Here is a 15,650-nt window from a genome sequence, read left to right as displayed (position 1 = left end):
TTCTTCCTGATAGCAAATGATCTTCTGGATTTTGCAAAAAGTGTTTACTGAGAATCTCTGTTAAGGTTTTATTTTATTTTACTTACTTATTTTTGTGGTCTTGTGTAACCATTTAAAAGCAATAGAAGATGGAATCTTTCTTAACTGTGAACATGTGACCTGTGATAAAACATGTGACCAAGATGGGGGAAAGGGGAAATAAATTAAGAAATGTGATCTTTCAGAATGCCATATGGTTTTCTGCTTTTCTCTCTGAAATTAGGTATGAGGTTAATTTCCAGAATGGAATAGAATGTGGTGGTGCCTATGTGAAACTGCTTTCTAAAACCCCAGAACTCAACCTGGTAGGTGCTTCCTATTTTTTTTTCTGGCCACCCACAGTTATCTTTTAAGAATCTCAGAGAAAAGGAAAGAAAACTTTGTAAGACCTGTGAAAATAAAGGCCTCTTCTGCTGTTGAAATAGTTTGGAGGATTGGGAATATTGAGTTTGACACTTCTGTGCTTTTTGTTTGAAATGTGAATTTCAAAGCTTTCTTATCCCTGATTTCTGTTCTGTGGAATTTTTAGTTTTAGCACACTTATTTCTTTTATCTAGATGTGTGCATTACTTTGTTTTTGTAAGCACTTTCATATATTCTCATGTAAAATTCCCTGGTAATTTCTGGTTATTTCCACTGGTATCTGTACAAACGTCATAAATGAATCAGCTTTTCCTTTAAAGTGACACTAATTTATTTGGGATTTAATAAGAGGAAATACCACCCTTTGAAAGCTTGCTTTTGAACACTTTGAGTTACTTAAGATAATCCATTTTGTTTCTTAAGGATCAGTTCCACGACAAGACCCCTTATACGATTATGTTTGGTCCGGATAAATGTGGAGAGGACTATAAATTGCACTTCATCTTCCGCCACAAAAACCCAAAAACGGGGACATATGAAGAAAAGCACGCTAAGAGGCCAGATGCAGATCTGAAGACCTATTTTACTGATAAGAAAACGCATCTTTATACATTAAGTAAGAAAAAACATTAATTTGGGGGTTTTATGACACTATACGTCCGTCATCCATTTAAGTTAAAGACCGCATGTCTGGAGAAGACCCAAGCCTGCAATAAGAGTCTCTGTTGACTTACTATCTTAGTGGTGAAATGAACTTAATTTCTCAGCACTAAAAGAAGCTTCTCTTCCATAAGTTGAATTGAGAACTGGGGTTTGAGACAATTTTAAGAATAAGCTTTTATTTCCTATAAAGAGCTTCTTTGTTGATCCCCTTCATTTCCTCCCTTTGTCTATTTTCTCGTTGATGAAGTGTTAAATAATAGGACATACAATGGAAATATATACGATCTTATCAAATGATCTTTTGGTTGCACTTTGGATGCTCCAACAGTTGGGCAGTTGAGTTCGATCATTTGGACATTGGAATGGGTTTTTTATTTTAATGAAGCTTTTCCTGCTGGTTTGAAATCACATATAGATATGCCTCTTTTCCTAAAGAATACAATAACCTTTTTTCTTTATAACAAAATTAACACATATTCAGTATAGAAATTCAAAAGATAGAAATAAGCAAAAAGAAGACATTTAAAATTATCTGAAATATCAACATTGTGATATGTATTTGGCCATATGTGAATAAACATGTGTATGTGTATAAAGACGCAATTTTTTTTAATTTTTATTTTTTATTAAGATTATGATAGTTAACAACCCTGTGAAATTACAGTTGTACATCATTATTAGTCATGTTGTAGGTACACCACTTCACCCCTAGTGCCCTCCCCCCATTCCCCCTTTCCCCTGGTAACCACTGGTCAGTTCTCTTTGTCCATATGTTAACTACCACCTATGAGTGGAGTCATACAGAGTTTGTCTTTCTTTGTCTGGCTTATTTCACTCAACACAATACCCTCAAGGTCTATCCATGTTGTTGTGAATGGGACGACTTTGTCCTTTTTTATGGCTGAGTAGTATTCCATTGTATATATATACCACATCTTCTTTATCCAATCATCACTTGCTGGGCACTTAGGTTGGTTCCATGGCTTGGCTATTGTGAATAATGCTGCGATGAACGTAGGGGTGCATGGGACTTTTGGAATTGCTGATTTCAGGTTCTTAGGATAGATACCCAGTAGTGGGATGGCTGGGTCATAAGGTATTTCTATTTTTAACTTTTTGAGGAATCTCCATATTGTTTTTCATAGTGGCTGCACCAGTTTGCATTCCCACCAACAGAAGACACGTAATTTTTAAGTAAAACTTATATGCTTTATTTCCCGTGCCTTCTTAACTTCACACAAGTGTGAGAATCTTTCTGTAGGTGTCTGTGTCGTTGACAGTGTCGCTGGTCTTTGTTGTCACTGAGGATGGCAGTATGGCACTCTTGTCCTGTCTGGTGTTCTGGACGTGCTGTCACCTAGTCAGTTGCCCATGAGACATTTATGTGTGGGATCTAGGCTTTAGCATAAGTCACACTTATGCTTTCACGGATTTCAAATTGTGTTTTCGTTTTCCATTGGATTCCAAAAGTAGAACATAGATGGTGGTAATACCAGCTAAAAAATGAGGAAATGGGCCTTTTATACTGGAGGGGTGGTTATAATAAATAAATTTATTTGCCTATTGGCTGGTTTGTAACTGTTTGTGTCAGACCACTAGTGCATTAGTTTATGTCCCTTTGGTTTTTAATGTCTGTAAATGAAATATTTTGGTGTTTTAAGTTTTATCTGTCCTTTGTTTTAATTCCTAAAAACCTGAGGAACTAATAGTTATGACTTACAAATAAGGAAAGGAGGGTTAACTTGCCTAAGGCCCTGAGACCATGTTCTGACTCTGAGGCCGAGGTCTTTACTCCGTGCTTCTGCTCTCTGTTAGAAAGGTGATCTTCTGTGCTTTGGTGAAGAGAATGAGTGGTTAATTAACTTTTTCAAATTGCATTTGATTTTTTTTCAGTCTTGAATCCAGATAATAGTTTTGAAATATTAGTGGACCAGTCTGTTGTCAACAGTGGAAATTTGCTAAACGACATGACTCCTCCTGTAAATCCTTCTCCTGAAATTGAGGACCCAGAGGACCAGAAGCCTGAGGATTGGGATGAAAGACCAAAAATACCAGATCCCGATGCTATCAAACCAGATGACTGGTGAGTCCTTAGGACCTGCCTTTGAGTGCATTGGAGCATTTCGTATAGTCCATATGGCTTGAACAACTAAATGTTGGTTGAGATCTGATGATTTCAGTAATCTGTGATACAGTCTAAATGGTAAGAAAAATATGTAGACTACTGTAGCTGAAAAGGGGCTGTGGTGATCATCTGGATTGCCTCACACCATTCTACAAGCCACAGAATGGCGAAGCTGATGCTATAGTTTGCCTGTGGTAACATGATTGGTTGTGGCAGAACCTTGAGTCTCTTGGTCTTGCCTTTCCAATGCTTCTGTGAAGTCACATTTAAAGCTAGAGTCCTCAAATTTTAAATTTTAACTTGAAAAATAACTTTTTCTTATTTAAACAGTATTTGAGATGTCGGCTCTGTGCCAGGCAGTAGAATATAAAGCCACAAGGACACCAGCTGCCTACACAGTTGTGAGACAGGCAAATAAAGTGGGCATGTGCATGGTGAGTGGTCTCATGGTGGATGTTAGCTCGGTGACCAGAGCACGAGGTATAGCTAATCCAGGGATAGTTTCTTGGAGCAGGGCAAATGAAACTGAGATTTGAAAGTGGGGTGATAGTTAACTAAGTGGTGAAGATGGGAAGTGATATTCCTGGTTGAAGAATAGCATCATGTGCAAAAGTAGGGGAGCAGGAGTAAGCTTGGCATGTATGAGGGAGATTGAGTAGACGTGGCCTTCCATAGAGGGTGCAAGCTGGGGAGTGATAAGAAATGAGAACAGGACGGGTTGGCCATGTTTGAACTCCAGTCAGCGACTTTTAGAAATGTCAGAAAGTGAACAAAGAGAAATAATAAAACTGACTTTTCCATTTGTAAAATTATCCTCTTAGGCTTAGCAATTAAATTCTAGCTTACATTTTTCCTTAAAGTTAAGATAAATGTGTACCTGAACTTTCATGCCGCACTAGTGTAAATGCTGAGTTTATTTGTATATTTGATGAACGTTGGATGTGGACTCAGCGTAGTTCAGTATTGTATTCCTTAACTAGCTGTTTTATCTTGGGGGTTGAAAGTGAATGTTCAGCTTAAAAGGGTCAGCTGAATGTTATACAAGTTTAAGTTCTCACACAACTAATTTAAAACTAGCATAGGTCAGAGAGTCAGCCCCGTGGTGTAGTGAAGTCGCGCTCCACTTTGGTGGTCCAGGTTTTCGGGTTTGGATCCCAGGCACACACCTGTGCCACTTGTTGGCCATGCTGTGTTAGTGACGCGCATATGAAAAATAGAGGAAGATTGGAACAGATGTTAGCTCAGGGTGAATCTCCCCCCAAGCAAAAAGAGGAAGATTGGCAGTGGGTGTTAGCTCAGGGCAAATCTTCCTCAGAAAAAAAAAAACAACAACAAACTAGCATAGTTCAAAAATAAGCATAATCCTGACCAAGGGTGAAAGATGGAGATGTCTTTGCTTACCTATTAAAGTGGGACTGTCCTGGGGCCGGTCCTGTGGCTGAGTGATTAAGTTCGCATGCTCTGCTTTGGCGGCCTGGGGTTTCACCCGTTCGGATCCTGGGCATGGACATGGCACCACTCATCAAGCCATGCTAGGCGGTGTCCCACGTGCCACAACTAGAAGGACCCACAACTAAAAATATATACAACTATGTACTGGGGGGCTTTAGGGAGAAAAAGGAAAAAAATAAAATCTTTAAAGTGGCACTGTCTTACAGTAACTGCATAAAACTTTAAAATTAGGTACTTCTTGACGAACTTTTATTTTAGGAGTAGCTGTTTGAGTTATTCACATACTAAAATCCACCCTCTTGATGCCTACAATTCAGTGGTTTAGTATATTTACAGTATTGTGCAGCCATTACCACTGTCTAATTCTGGAACATTTTTATCACCTAAAAGGAAACCCAAACCCATTAAGCAGGTACTCCCTGTTTCTCCCTTCCACCAGCCCCTGACAACCACTAATCTACTTTCTGTCTCTATGGATTTGCCCATTCTGGACATAGACTAATATACTGTGTGACCTTTTGTGTCTGGCTTCTTTCACTTAGCATAATGTTATCAAGGTTTATCCATGTTGAAGTACGTTTTTCCTTTTTATGACTGAATAATATTCCATCGTGTGGATAATACCACATTTTATTTTTCCATTCCTTAGTTGATTGACATTTAGATTGTTGCCCTTTTTTGGGTGTGGTTGTGAATAATGCAGCTATGAACATTCATGTACAGGTTTTTGGGTAGATAGACATTTTCATTTCTCTTGGCTGTTTACCTAGGAGTGGAATTGCTGGGTCATATGGTAATTCTACGTTTAACTTTTTGAGGAACTGCCAAACTGTTTTCTAAAGCTGCTTACCATTTTGCTTTCTACAAGCAATGTATGAGGGTTTCATTTGCTCCACATCCTCGCCAACACTTGTTTTTGTTAATAAGTCTGTTATAGCCATCCTAATGTATGCGAAGTGGTGTCTTATTCTGGTTTTGATTTGCATTTGCCTGAAGGCTGATGATGTTGAACGTCTTTCCATGTGCTTATTGGGCGTTTATATATCTTTGGAGAAATGTCTATTCAAATTCTTTGCTGGTTTTTCAGTTGAGTTGTCTTTTTATTATTGGGTTGTGAGAGTTCTTTATTCTGGATACTAGACCTTTATCAGGTATATGATTCACAAATATTTTCTAGGAAGAATTATTTTGAGGTTAAGTAAGAACTAAATACTTGGAGATTGCCCTGTTTCACATTCTCACAGTTGGACCACATTGTGGTCTCTGGCCCAGGGTTGTCATAACTGGCTTTTTCTCTGTGTTTAAGGGATGAAGATGCCCCTGCTAAGATTCCAGATGAAGAAGCCACAAAGCCTGAGGGCTGGTTGGATGATGAACCTGAATATGTACCTGATCCAGATGCAGAGAAGCCAGAGGATTGGTAAGAGCTTCTGTTATCTTTTTAAATTACTTGCTTTTTTATTGAAGTAAAAGTTAATAGTTAAATACAGTCAAAGGCCCAAACTTAACTGTAGAGCTTAACAAGTTTAATTACATTTTCGTCTCTCTCTCGTTCTGTTAATGCATCAGTCATGAAAAACCCTTGTTACTGGGAATACAGAAACAAGATAATGTTCTGCAGTATGACAGTATGAAAGCATTCCTGCAGGATTTCAAGGGAGCCCAGGGAAAGCTGTTCACAGTCCTGCATCACAGAACCCATTTGTAGTTTGTTTATATCTCTACAGGGATGAAGATATGGATGGAGAATGGGAGGCCCCTCAGATTGCCAATCCTAAATGTGAGTCGGCCCCTGGGTGTGGTGTCTGGCAGCGCCCTATGATTGACAACCCTAATTATAAGGGCAAATGGAAGCCTCCCATGATTGACAATCCTAACTACCAGGTTTGTGCCTCTTGATGGTTGAGTTGCTTCATTGATCTGTTTGTGTTCAGATAGAAGTTTTCCCTGTAGTGAGGCTGCCAGGTTGATCACTATATTCACACTATTGAATTAAAAACAAAGTAAACTTCATAAATTGAGCTTAATATGTTAAATATTGAGAAGATAAATCTAGAAACTGGAAAGAAGAGCTTTCATAATTGTTTTGTAACTTATGTTTAAAAACAAAAGAATAATGGGAAACTTGCAATTTGGGCACCCTGCTATCGTGTGGCAGGGTTGCTGCAGCCTCTGGATGCAAATTGGCAATTGTGTGATGGGTGGGTGGAGGGCTGTGATGGGAGTTGGCTCCTTGACCTCAGTATCTTCAACTGGAAAAAGACTGTGAGGCTCAAATGAGATGATAAGAATACAGGAGGTAATGTTATACAGCTTCAAGTTTATTATGGACGTGTAAACACTCAGATCCTGGTCTCTCTCCTGTTTCTGTCATGGTCAGATTATTTATAATCATTAATTTCCACTTTGTCTCACTTTAAAATGTAAAGTGTAGGTATGTGTCTATATGCATACACCATGTGTATACTTTCCTATTTATAAACTTTTTATTTTTTTTTAAGGAAGATCAGCCCTGAGCTAACATCTGTGCCCATCTTCCTCTACTTTATATATGGGACGCCTCCCACAGCATGGCCTGACAAGCGGTGCCATGTCTGCACCCGGGATCCGAACCAGCGAACCCTAGCCAGCCGAAGCGGAATGTGCGCACTTAATCACTGCGCCACTGGGCTGGCCCCTATAAACGTATTTTTAATTGTGCGAACAATAAGATAAATTAAAAATTGCCCTTTAAGAAAAAGCTGCCCTTTGGCTGTTCTGTTGATGGCCATTTGGTGAATTGCCATTTTTGCTTTATGAGTCCTTGCTGCAATAATCTTTGTACATGTACATAGCCTACTATACTAGGTGTATAGTAGGCTATACTATCTAGGTTTGTGTGAGTACACTCTATATGGTGCTCGCACAGTGACGAAATAACCTAACGATACGTTTCTTAGAACGTCCTCCATCGTTACGTGACGCATGGCTGTAGTTGGAATCCAGGCATCTTAGAGGCAGAGTGTGTGAAACATCAGTAGCATTTATTGTTTTCTTCCTGTTACTCAATTAAGTTTTACCAAGTCAGCACTTACCTTCATTGACCGTGCAGAACTCATCTTAATTCTTACTTAGGTTCACCATAAATTTGTGTTGATCATTATCTGAAATGACTTTTAAAATATTTTTCTCTAGGGAATCTGGAAACCCCGGAAAATAGCAAATCCAGATTTCTTTGAAGATCTGGAACCTTTCAAAATGACGCCTTTTAGTGCGATTGGTTTGGAATTGTGGTCCATGACCTCAGACATTTTTTTTGACAACTTTATTGTTTGTGGCGATCGAAGAGTAGTTGATGATTGGGCCAATGATGGATGGGGTCTGAAGAAAGCTGCTGATGGGGCTGCCGAGGTTTGTGGTTGCTTGTTTCTTGTGCATTTATATCTGTTATCGCAGTAACTAATTGCAACTTTTGTTAAAAACTATTTTTAGGGTTTGTCTTTCCCTTCTTTGGGAATATTGTCACAAAAAATGTGATCATATGCCTGCCAAAGACAAAGTATCAGGATTTTGAGCTTGACTTCATTAGTCTAATGCAGTAGCTTTAGAGTCTCTATTTGTGTTATGGGTAGGGTATTTTTTTTTATTATTGTGTTGAATGTATTTAACAAAATTTGCCATTTAGGGTATATTTTAATGCACTCTTAAATATTGAATCTTGGTTTACCCAAAATACGGAATTTTCAAACAGCTGGTCATATGGCTGAGCTGCAAATTAGAGAACCAGAGACATTGAGATCAAGAAATTGTTCATTCACTGGTCCCTGAAGTTAAAGATGATTAAGAAGCAATCTTTCACATCTATTAAAGGGAAATCACCTTGATGATAGGCAAATTGGGGCTTTTCTCATAGTTCATTTTTATGTTGTATGAACATCTCAGCTTGAACCCGTAGAAAAAGGAGGAGCCTGAGTAGTGCCGTGTAGTAATTGAATAGTGCAGCCTATATTTGTTGTCAAAAGCCAGAACCTGAAATCAGTCTTGTCTTGTTTTTCAGCCCGGTGTAGTGGGGCAGATGATTGAGGCAGCTGAGGAGCGCCCGTGGCTCTGGGTGGTCTACATTTTGACTGTAGCTCTGCCCGTGTTTCTTGTTATCCTCTTCTGCTGTTCTGGAAAGGTACGAGTTTTGTGGGGTTTTTTGAGTCACTTTTAGAAAGAACTCTTATGATGTTAAAAATAGCTGAAATATTTTGCTTGAGGTTTTCTTTGTAGCAGCTCAGTAATGGCTGGGCCACATTTGGTGTCAGCCTCTGAAACTTTATTCACTACTCTCAGTGGCCATTTATTGTGCCCAGATGGGAGCAGTTTCCACTAGTATTTAAGCCCACTGTATTAGTCTCCTTAATATTTGTCAGCAGCTTCTGGGGGCCGGGGGCAGCAGGGGCTCTCAGATGTAAAAAGAGCCATCTGGGTACAAATCAGCATTTCCTGGCATAGCTGTTTGTAGTCATTTATAATTTGATCTTGGATTTCTCACTATCTGTTCCCCCTCCCCCAAATACATATAGGGGTAATACAGCCTTATTTTGGTTCTTCTTGTTTAGCCTTTATTATATACAATCAAAAAAAGAGAAATTTTATTCAGGGTCTCTACTTCTACTAAATAAGAAATATGTGTTCACGATGTTTCTTAACCTGATCCTGAAGTCCCCTTTCTAACTTTATCCTCCGCAATTGTTCTTCGTGTCTGTGCCTCATTCACACAGACTATTTAGACCTGCACATTCCTGCCTGACCCCTTTGTTCTTACTGTCCCTTCTGCCTTGAACCACATAGACGCTCACTGAAGAGAAAGCTCTCAGGGAAGGAATTACATCTTACTTACTTCTTTATATCTACCCCAGTATATAGTACAGAATTTTCCTCCTAGGCATTCAATAATTAGCCAGCCCTGGTGGTCTAGTGGTTAATTTTTAGCATTGCCACCGCCAAGGCCTGGGTTTGTTTCCCAGTCAAGGAACCACACCACTGTCTATTACTTGTCGCACTGTGGTGGCTGTATGTTGCTGTGATGTGAAAGCTATGCCAGCAGTAGGGTCACCCATGGTGGACAAGTTCAGAAGTGCTTCCAGACTAAGACAGACTAGCAAGAAGAACCTGGCCACCCACTTCCAAAAAAATTGGGCATGAAAACCCTATGAATAGCAGTGCAGCATTGTCTGATATAGTGCCAGAAGGTTGAGAGGATGCTGCAGAAAGACCAGGTAGGGTTCTGCTTTGCTGTATACTCAGGGTCACTGGGAGTCGGAATTGACTTGATGGCACTAACAGTAATTCAGTAATTACGTGATAATGTAATACATAAAAATGTGAACGAAGTTGTTGTGCTTTGGGGGAATATTTCAGAAGCAGTCCAGTCCTGTGGAGTACAAGAAGACTGATGCTCCTCAACCAGATGTAAAGGAAGAAGAAGAAGAAGAAAAGGAAGAGGAAAAAGACAAGGGAGATGAGGAGGAGGAAGGGGAAGAGAAACTTGGTAAGAAGTAAACCCCAAAATATCTGCTTTAAGCCGAGACCCAAAGATGTTTTTTCAAACCCCTAGAAGTAAGTTCTTGCTCAGTTGCTTTTCTTTGACTTCTGTCTTAGAGGAGAAGCAAAAAAGTGATGCTGAAGAAGATGGTGGCATGATCAGTCAAGAGGAGGAAGACAGAAAACCTAAAGCAGAGGTAATAGAAAGGGGGAGTGCATTTTGTATTTCAAGCAACTGAGTTGAAGGTACATTTAAGTAGAAGGAGTATTTTCGTAAGGTAATTTTCAATGGCTGTAGCTGTAAAAATTCTGGTAATGCCAATTTTGTAAAAGTGGAATTCTTAGCAATACAGGTCAACATTTGATAGTTTCACATTACATCTTAACCTTGGAAGTATTTTCATGTGCTGAAAATGGTTTTCTGGAATAAGCAGAAGGTTGTTGGGGAAAACTAACAAAATGCTTCCTAAGATGGCGACTTCAGATTATTTTACAGTTCTGTCTCATCATCTACCTCTCCTCACTCTGCCCTGCAAAAGCATTTCTTGCACAAATCACTGCATTCTAAAATTTTTGTCCCTGTTGCTCATGGATTCATTCATTCAACAAATATTTTGAGCTCCCATTACGTGCCAAGCATTATCAGTGAACAAGACAAAACTACCCTGCCTTTAGGGGAGTTTAAATTCTAGTAGGAGGAAACAGACAATAAGCAGTAGATGTTATAAGGAAGTAAATAGTGTGTTAGAAAGTGATGGGCCCGCGCGGGCCCCGTGGCTGAGTGGTTGAGTTCACACGCTCCGCTTCGGTGGTCCCACATGCCAGAACTAAAATATACAACTATGTACTGGGGGGATTTGGGGAGAAAAAGCAGAAAAAAAAATTGGCAATAGTTGTTAGCTCAGGTGCCAATCTTAAAGAATGAATAATTTAAAAAAAAAGTGATGGGCCATGAAAAATAAAAGTAGGATAGGAAAAGCTATTAGAAGTGCTGGAAGAGGGGAGGGTTTGCAATGTCAAAGATGGTAGGCCTCATTGGAGAGGTGACATTTGAGCAAAGACTTGCACAAGATAAAGGACTTTGCCATGGACATGCCCATGGGAAGAGCATTCCTGGCAGAGAGAAGAGCTAGTCCAGGGCCTGAAGTGGTAGTCTACAGGGATGGTGTGGCAGTAGAGCAAGAGGGTGGAGGAAAGGAAGCAAGCAAGGCTCCAGATTAGGGAGGGCCTCCTGGGCTGTTATATGGCCTTGGCTTTTCCTCCTCATGAAATGGGCAGGGGTTGCACGGGACTGGCCGCATCTGATTACTCTGACTGCTGTGTTTTCTACAGACCAGAGAGAATCAAGGAGACTAGTTAGGAGGCTGCTATAATAATGCAGGCAAGATATGGTGGGCTTGAGCAGGGTGAGAGAGAGGAGGGTGGGAGAACTCAGTGGACTTCTGGATTTGGGGTTTCTGGTGGATTGGATATGAGGTGTGAGAGAAAGAGAATGGCTGGCACCTTTTTCACCACGGTTCCAAGCATTTCTCTATGTCATTCTGTTCCTTCCTGGAAAACTACCCAGTTTCCATTTCCAGCTATCACAACTCTGCCCTTCTATTGATGACAGTCAATGCTGTTTATATTTTCAATGGATATGTTCTGTCTCAACCAGAATGCAGAGTTCTTTCAGGTAGGAACCAGTCTCACATACTTCTTTATATTCCCCAAACTTGCTTACACAATAGGAAGCCGGTATGTAGAGCAGAAAGAGCACTGGGCTTGTAGTCTTGAGTGTTCTGTGAGACTCAACTTGGATAGTCCTCATGAATCCTAGCTTTGTCAGCCTCAAAATGGGGCTGCTGTGCCACAGGCCAGTAGATTATTCAGGATTAAGCAAGACAACATGTGAAAGCATGGTGTCTGGTCCTTTTTAAAGAAAATGTTTATGGGTTAGATTGAGAATAGTGCATGTTTATGGAAAACAAAAAAGAATAAATTAGAACACACATAATCCCACTACCTCTGAGACAATCGTTGGTTTTGGTGCATTTTCTTCTAATCATTTTTCTTGTTTTTTTCTTCAGATGGCTTAGCCTCAGCCTGGCTGATCTTGAAAACTTGGTGAACTTTTACTTTTTCTTAATATGCTAATTATAGTAAATTTCTTGTTTATTCAACCAACAGGAGGATGAAATTTTGAACAGATCACCACGAAACAGAAAGCCAAGAAGAGAGTGAAACAATCTTAAGAACTTGATCTGTGATTTCCTCTCCCTCCCCTCTCCCTGCAAATGTGGTCCTAGGAGAGGACCTGGCACACCTTAGGTTGAAGCTCAGAAAACCTCCAGATGTCACCATCAACAGGTTCCAGTTGAACACTAGCCCCGTGTAATTTTAAACATCTAGCAGTAAATAATTCCAGTTGTGACATAAAGGACCCTGTTTTTGTAGAAAGAAAGCATTTAACATAATGGTTGTGAAATGTAACATGAGGCAACTAACATGTATTTTTTTGTTTTTGAACATCTTTGTTTTTTAAGATAGAGTGATAGAACTTTGCCAGCCTTTAAAATCTTGGCTTAATTTAATATATTAATTTATCCTTGCAGAACTACCACCACCTTTAGAAATGCTAGGGGGATGGATTGCAGTTTTTATAACCAGTTTTGTTTTTTAAGTTTGGTATTACAAAACATTCAAGTGTCTCTATCCCTTAAAATTGATAATCATGTTTAAAGTGCTGTCACTTGTGGTTATAATCTTGTTTTGCTTGCTTCCATTACTCAGTTCCTCCTAAGGAAATTGAGAAGGATTGGATGGAACCCCAAATTTATTCAGGAGTTCTGTTGAAGTTGTATTAAAAATAGACATACGAAAAGAAAAAAATCTTTGCACTTGATGTTGGTTAGACTGTAAAGTGTGTGTGTTCTCTTGCCCTTGGAACAGCTCACTTCCCAGACAGCTTTGCAGTTAGAGGAGGAGGCACAATGTGGCACTCGAGCGTTCATACTTCACCCCCTGGGCGTCTCGGCTCTAGCCTTCTGGAGCAGGTGGCTTTGTAAGGAACGCTACAGGGGCCTGTGAGCCCTAGAGAGATGCACATGTTTGATCACTTCTTCCACTGTGTTGACACTGTTTTCCTTCCCTGTTTCCCCAAGTTCCCAGCTTTCTCCTCTGCTATGCATTTTCTTCACAGCGCAGCTTGCAGTCCGTTGCTGAAAATGATTATAAACTCTGCATAGTGTTAAGCTTTATTGTGATTACGTGTATGTTTCTTCTTCCTTTTTCAAGCAGACCCACACCTTTTCAGGGTCAAAGTACAGGATAGAATACTATCTTTCATTTTTCTCCATTTCTCTTACTCTGTGTAAAGACTTCAGAAGTCTAATCCAGAGGCAAGCCAATTCAGAATTGACTGTAATTGAACACAGGCTAAAAGTATTTATGGGAGCAGTGACATACAGCATGAGTTACCTGATTTTTATAGCTGCTAAACCTTTTAAGTCTTCATTTGCAGTTCATGTAACAGTTACGTCTGAAATTACATGATAAAGCAGTCCTGTTCAAAAAGAATTTCTCTTTTAGTATGTGGCTTGTAGAATTTTTTAAAAAGCGATCTTAGGTCTGTTTTTTCATGTGGAATGCAGATGGGTGCTATCACAGCCTCTCCCCCATCACTATAGTGTAATAATATCATTATTACACCACATTGAAATGTATTCAGAGATTAGATGTCGTTTTAGCTTTATTCTTTCTTCAGAGGTGTTTCAAATGTACCGATCATACTGTTCCTTGCACTGAGTATATAAACACTCCAGAGTGTTTATATTGGGGAGATGCTGGGGAGGAAGTATATTCGTAAAAGATGAAGGGTGTATCTGTTTATTTTGTTTATCTTCAATTTTTTACTGGTTCACTTAAATTCTTATGAGGGTAGGATGCATTTTTCTTGCTGTTCAGTGCTTTCTCCTTTTCATCTGTTGTTCTGTGGTCACAGTGACCTTAGCTCTGTAGCAGACTTTCCCAAATGTATTGAGTGCAAATAAACAGTTACTTAGCAAGACCTGAAAATACGTCTGCAGGTTTCTCCTTGAAGCAAATATGTGGGATCATTGCATGTCCAGAAATCTCTCTTCACTCTGCATTGCCCTTATTTCACACCTCACTCACAGTTTCTTCCAGCTGAGCTGTGTAATGACAAATATAAATCAGTAGAGTGTTCATTTGCCTTTCCAGGGTTATTTAGCAAAGTTGGTCCAAAAAAAGAGAAAAACCAAGTCTTTTCTTGATTTTCTTTTTCACTGTCTTTGTAGAAGGTGCAGCTCTGATTAAATGTCTTACACATTAGTGAACGACCAGCAGCAGTTTTCAGTTCTTTAAAAAGCACTTACATTATGATTTTACATGCTGGTTATCTGTCCCATTGTTGTAAAATGCCCACTCTATCAGATGTTTTCCTCACTTCCTCTTATTCACAAAATACTCTCCACTTTTCTCAAATTGTCACATTGCTAAATGGTATTACATTAAAGCCCTGTGTTAAGTGTCTGCTTTTGACTCAACTTCTTCATGGTAACCGTCAATTGGCTTGTTTTACTGTTTCAAAAGTGGGTTAATCTTCCTTTAATTGGCTGCTACATGAGAGTTTGCTAATTGCAGAAGCTACAGTCCTCTCTTGGTAGCCACAGGACGGACGGACGGACACACACACACACACGGACACACACCCTCTAATACCAAAATCCACAGATGCTCAAGTCAGTATCCCGGATGCAGAAATCTCAGATAAGGAGGGCCCAACTGTATTATCAACGGTGGAATAATTACTTCATCTCAGCACCTGGATTTGATCCAATCAGTTCATTGCAGGTTTTGCCTCCTTTTCCTGCTGGATCAGTGTTCAGTAGTTTCTATTTTTTTAAAGGATAGCTCAAAAAGGGAGAAGTAATTTGTAATTTGTATTCTTTAATATTTCTGGGAACCATTGAAGTTTTAAATTTTTATTAGAAAATAAAATCTTGTTCAGAATCAGACTCCATCTTTTACATATTTCTGGGATGTTTTTGAAAATTAGCTGAAAACTAATTTTTCATATGTGCTATTAGGCTTTTGGATTGCCTGCTGAAGAGAAACATACAAAATGTAGTGCTCCTAGTTACTATTTTCTTTCCGATTGGAAAAGAAACTATTTAATGCTGGTGTAAAATTTATGTTTGAAGACTGGTAAAAAGCAGGACCACATTATGGCATTTATGAGCCCTAGACACATTTTGCCTTAGTGAGCCCCTTGTATTTTTTATTGCATTTGTATAAAAACAGTTTGAATAAGGACTCACTTTTTTCTTTTGATTTTAAAATAAACATTTTCTTGGGGCCTAGTTAAAAGTAACTAAGAAATGTGAGAGCTGTTGATGGTGCCCCTCAGGTGCATCCTCCTGGCACCTGCCGTCTAACTTTTTAGCAGTTAGGGTGCCAGTACCTGTTCCTAGTATCTCTTGAGCCAAAACAGACTATC

At 39.4% G+C, this 15,650-nt stretch overlaps 1 protein-coding gene across 1 annotated transcript in view; it reads left to right on the top strand.

Annotated features, from left to right (window-relative positions):
• Window positions 1-14,683, top strand: part of CANX (calnexin) — a 31,689-nt gene extending 17,006 nt beyond the window's left edge. The window contains exons 6-15 of the mRNA XM_046666169.1: window positions 263-344; window positions 826-1,018; window positions 2,959-3,148; window positions 5,949-6,062; window positions 6,370-6,526; window positions 7,817-8,032; window positions 8,679-8,798; window positions 10,028-10,157; window positions 10,268-10,347; window positions 12,320-14,683. Of these exons, the coding sequence (XP_046522125.1) occupies window positions 263-344; window positions 826-1,018; window positions 2,959-3,148; window positions 5,949-6,062; window positions 6,370-6,526; window positions 7,817-8,032; window positions 8,679-8,798; window positions 10,028-10,157; window positions 10,268-10,347; window positions 12,320-12,373 (1,336 nt within the window). The 3' untranslated portion in view covers window positions 12,374-14,683. The remainder of the gene's footprint in view (window positions 1-262; window positions 345-825; window positions 1,019-2,958; window positions 3,149-5,948; window positions 6,063-6,369; window positions 6,527-7,816; window positions 8,033-8,678; window positions 8,799-10,027; window positions 10,158-10,267; window positions 10,348-12,319) is intronic.
• The last annotated feature ends 967 nt before the right edge of the window (window positions 14,684-15,650 follow it).

Source organism: Equus quagga, chromosome 7, assembly GCF_021613505.1.
Source record: "Equus quagga isolate Etosha38 chromosome 7, UCLA_HA_Equagga_1.0, whole genome shotgun sequence".
NCBI classification, from domain to species: domain Eukaryota; kingdom Metazoa; phylum Chordata; class Mammalia; order Perissodactyla; family Equidae; genus Equus; species Equus quagga.
Note: the sequence above shows the minus strand (reverse complement) of the source record. Positions and strands in the feature narration are given on the sequence as shown.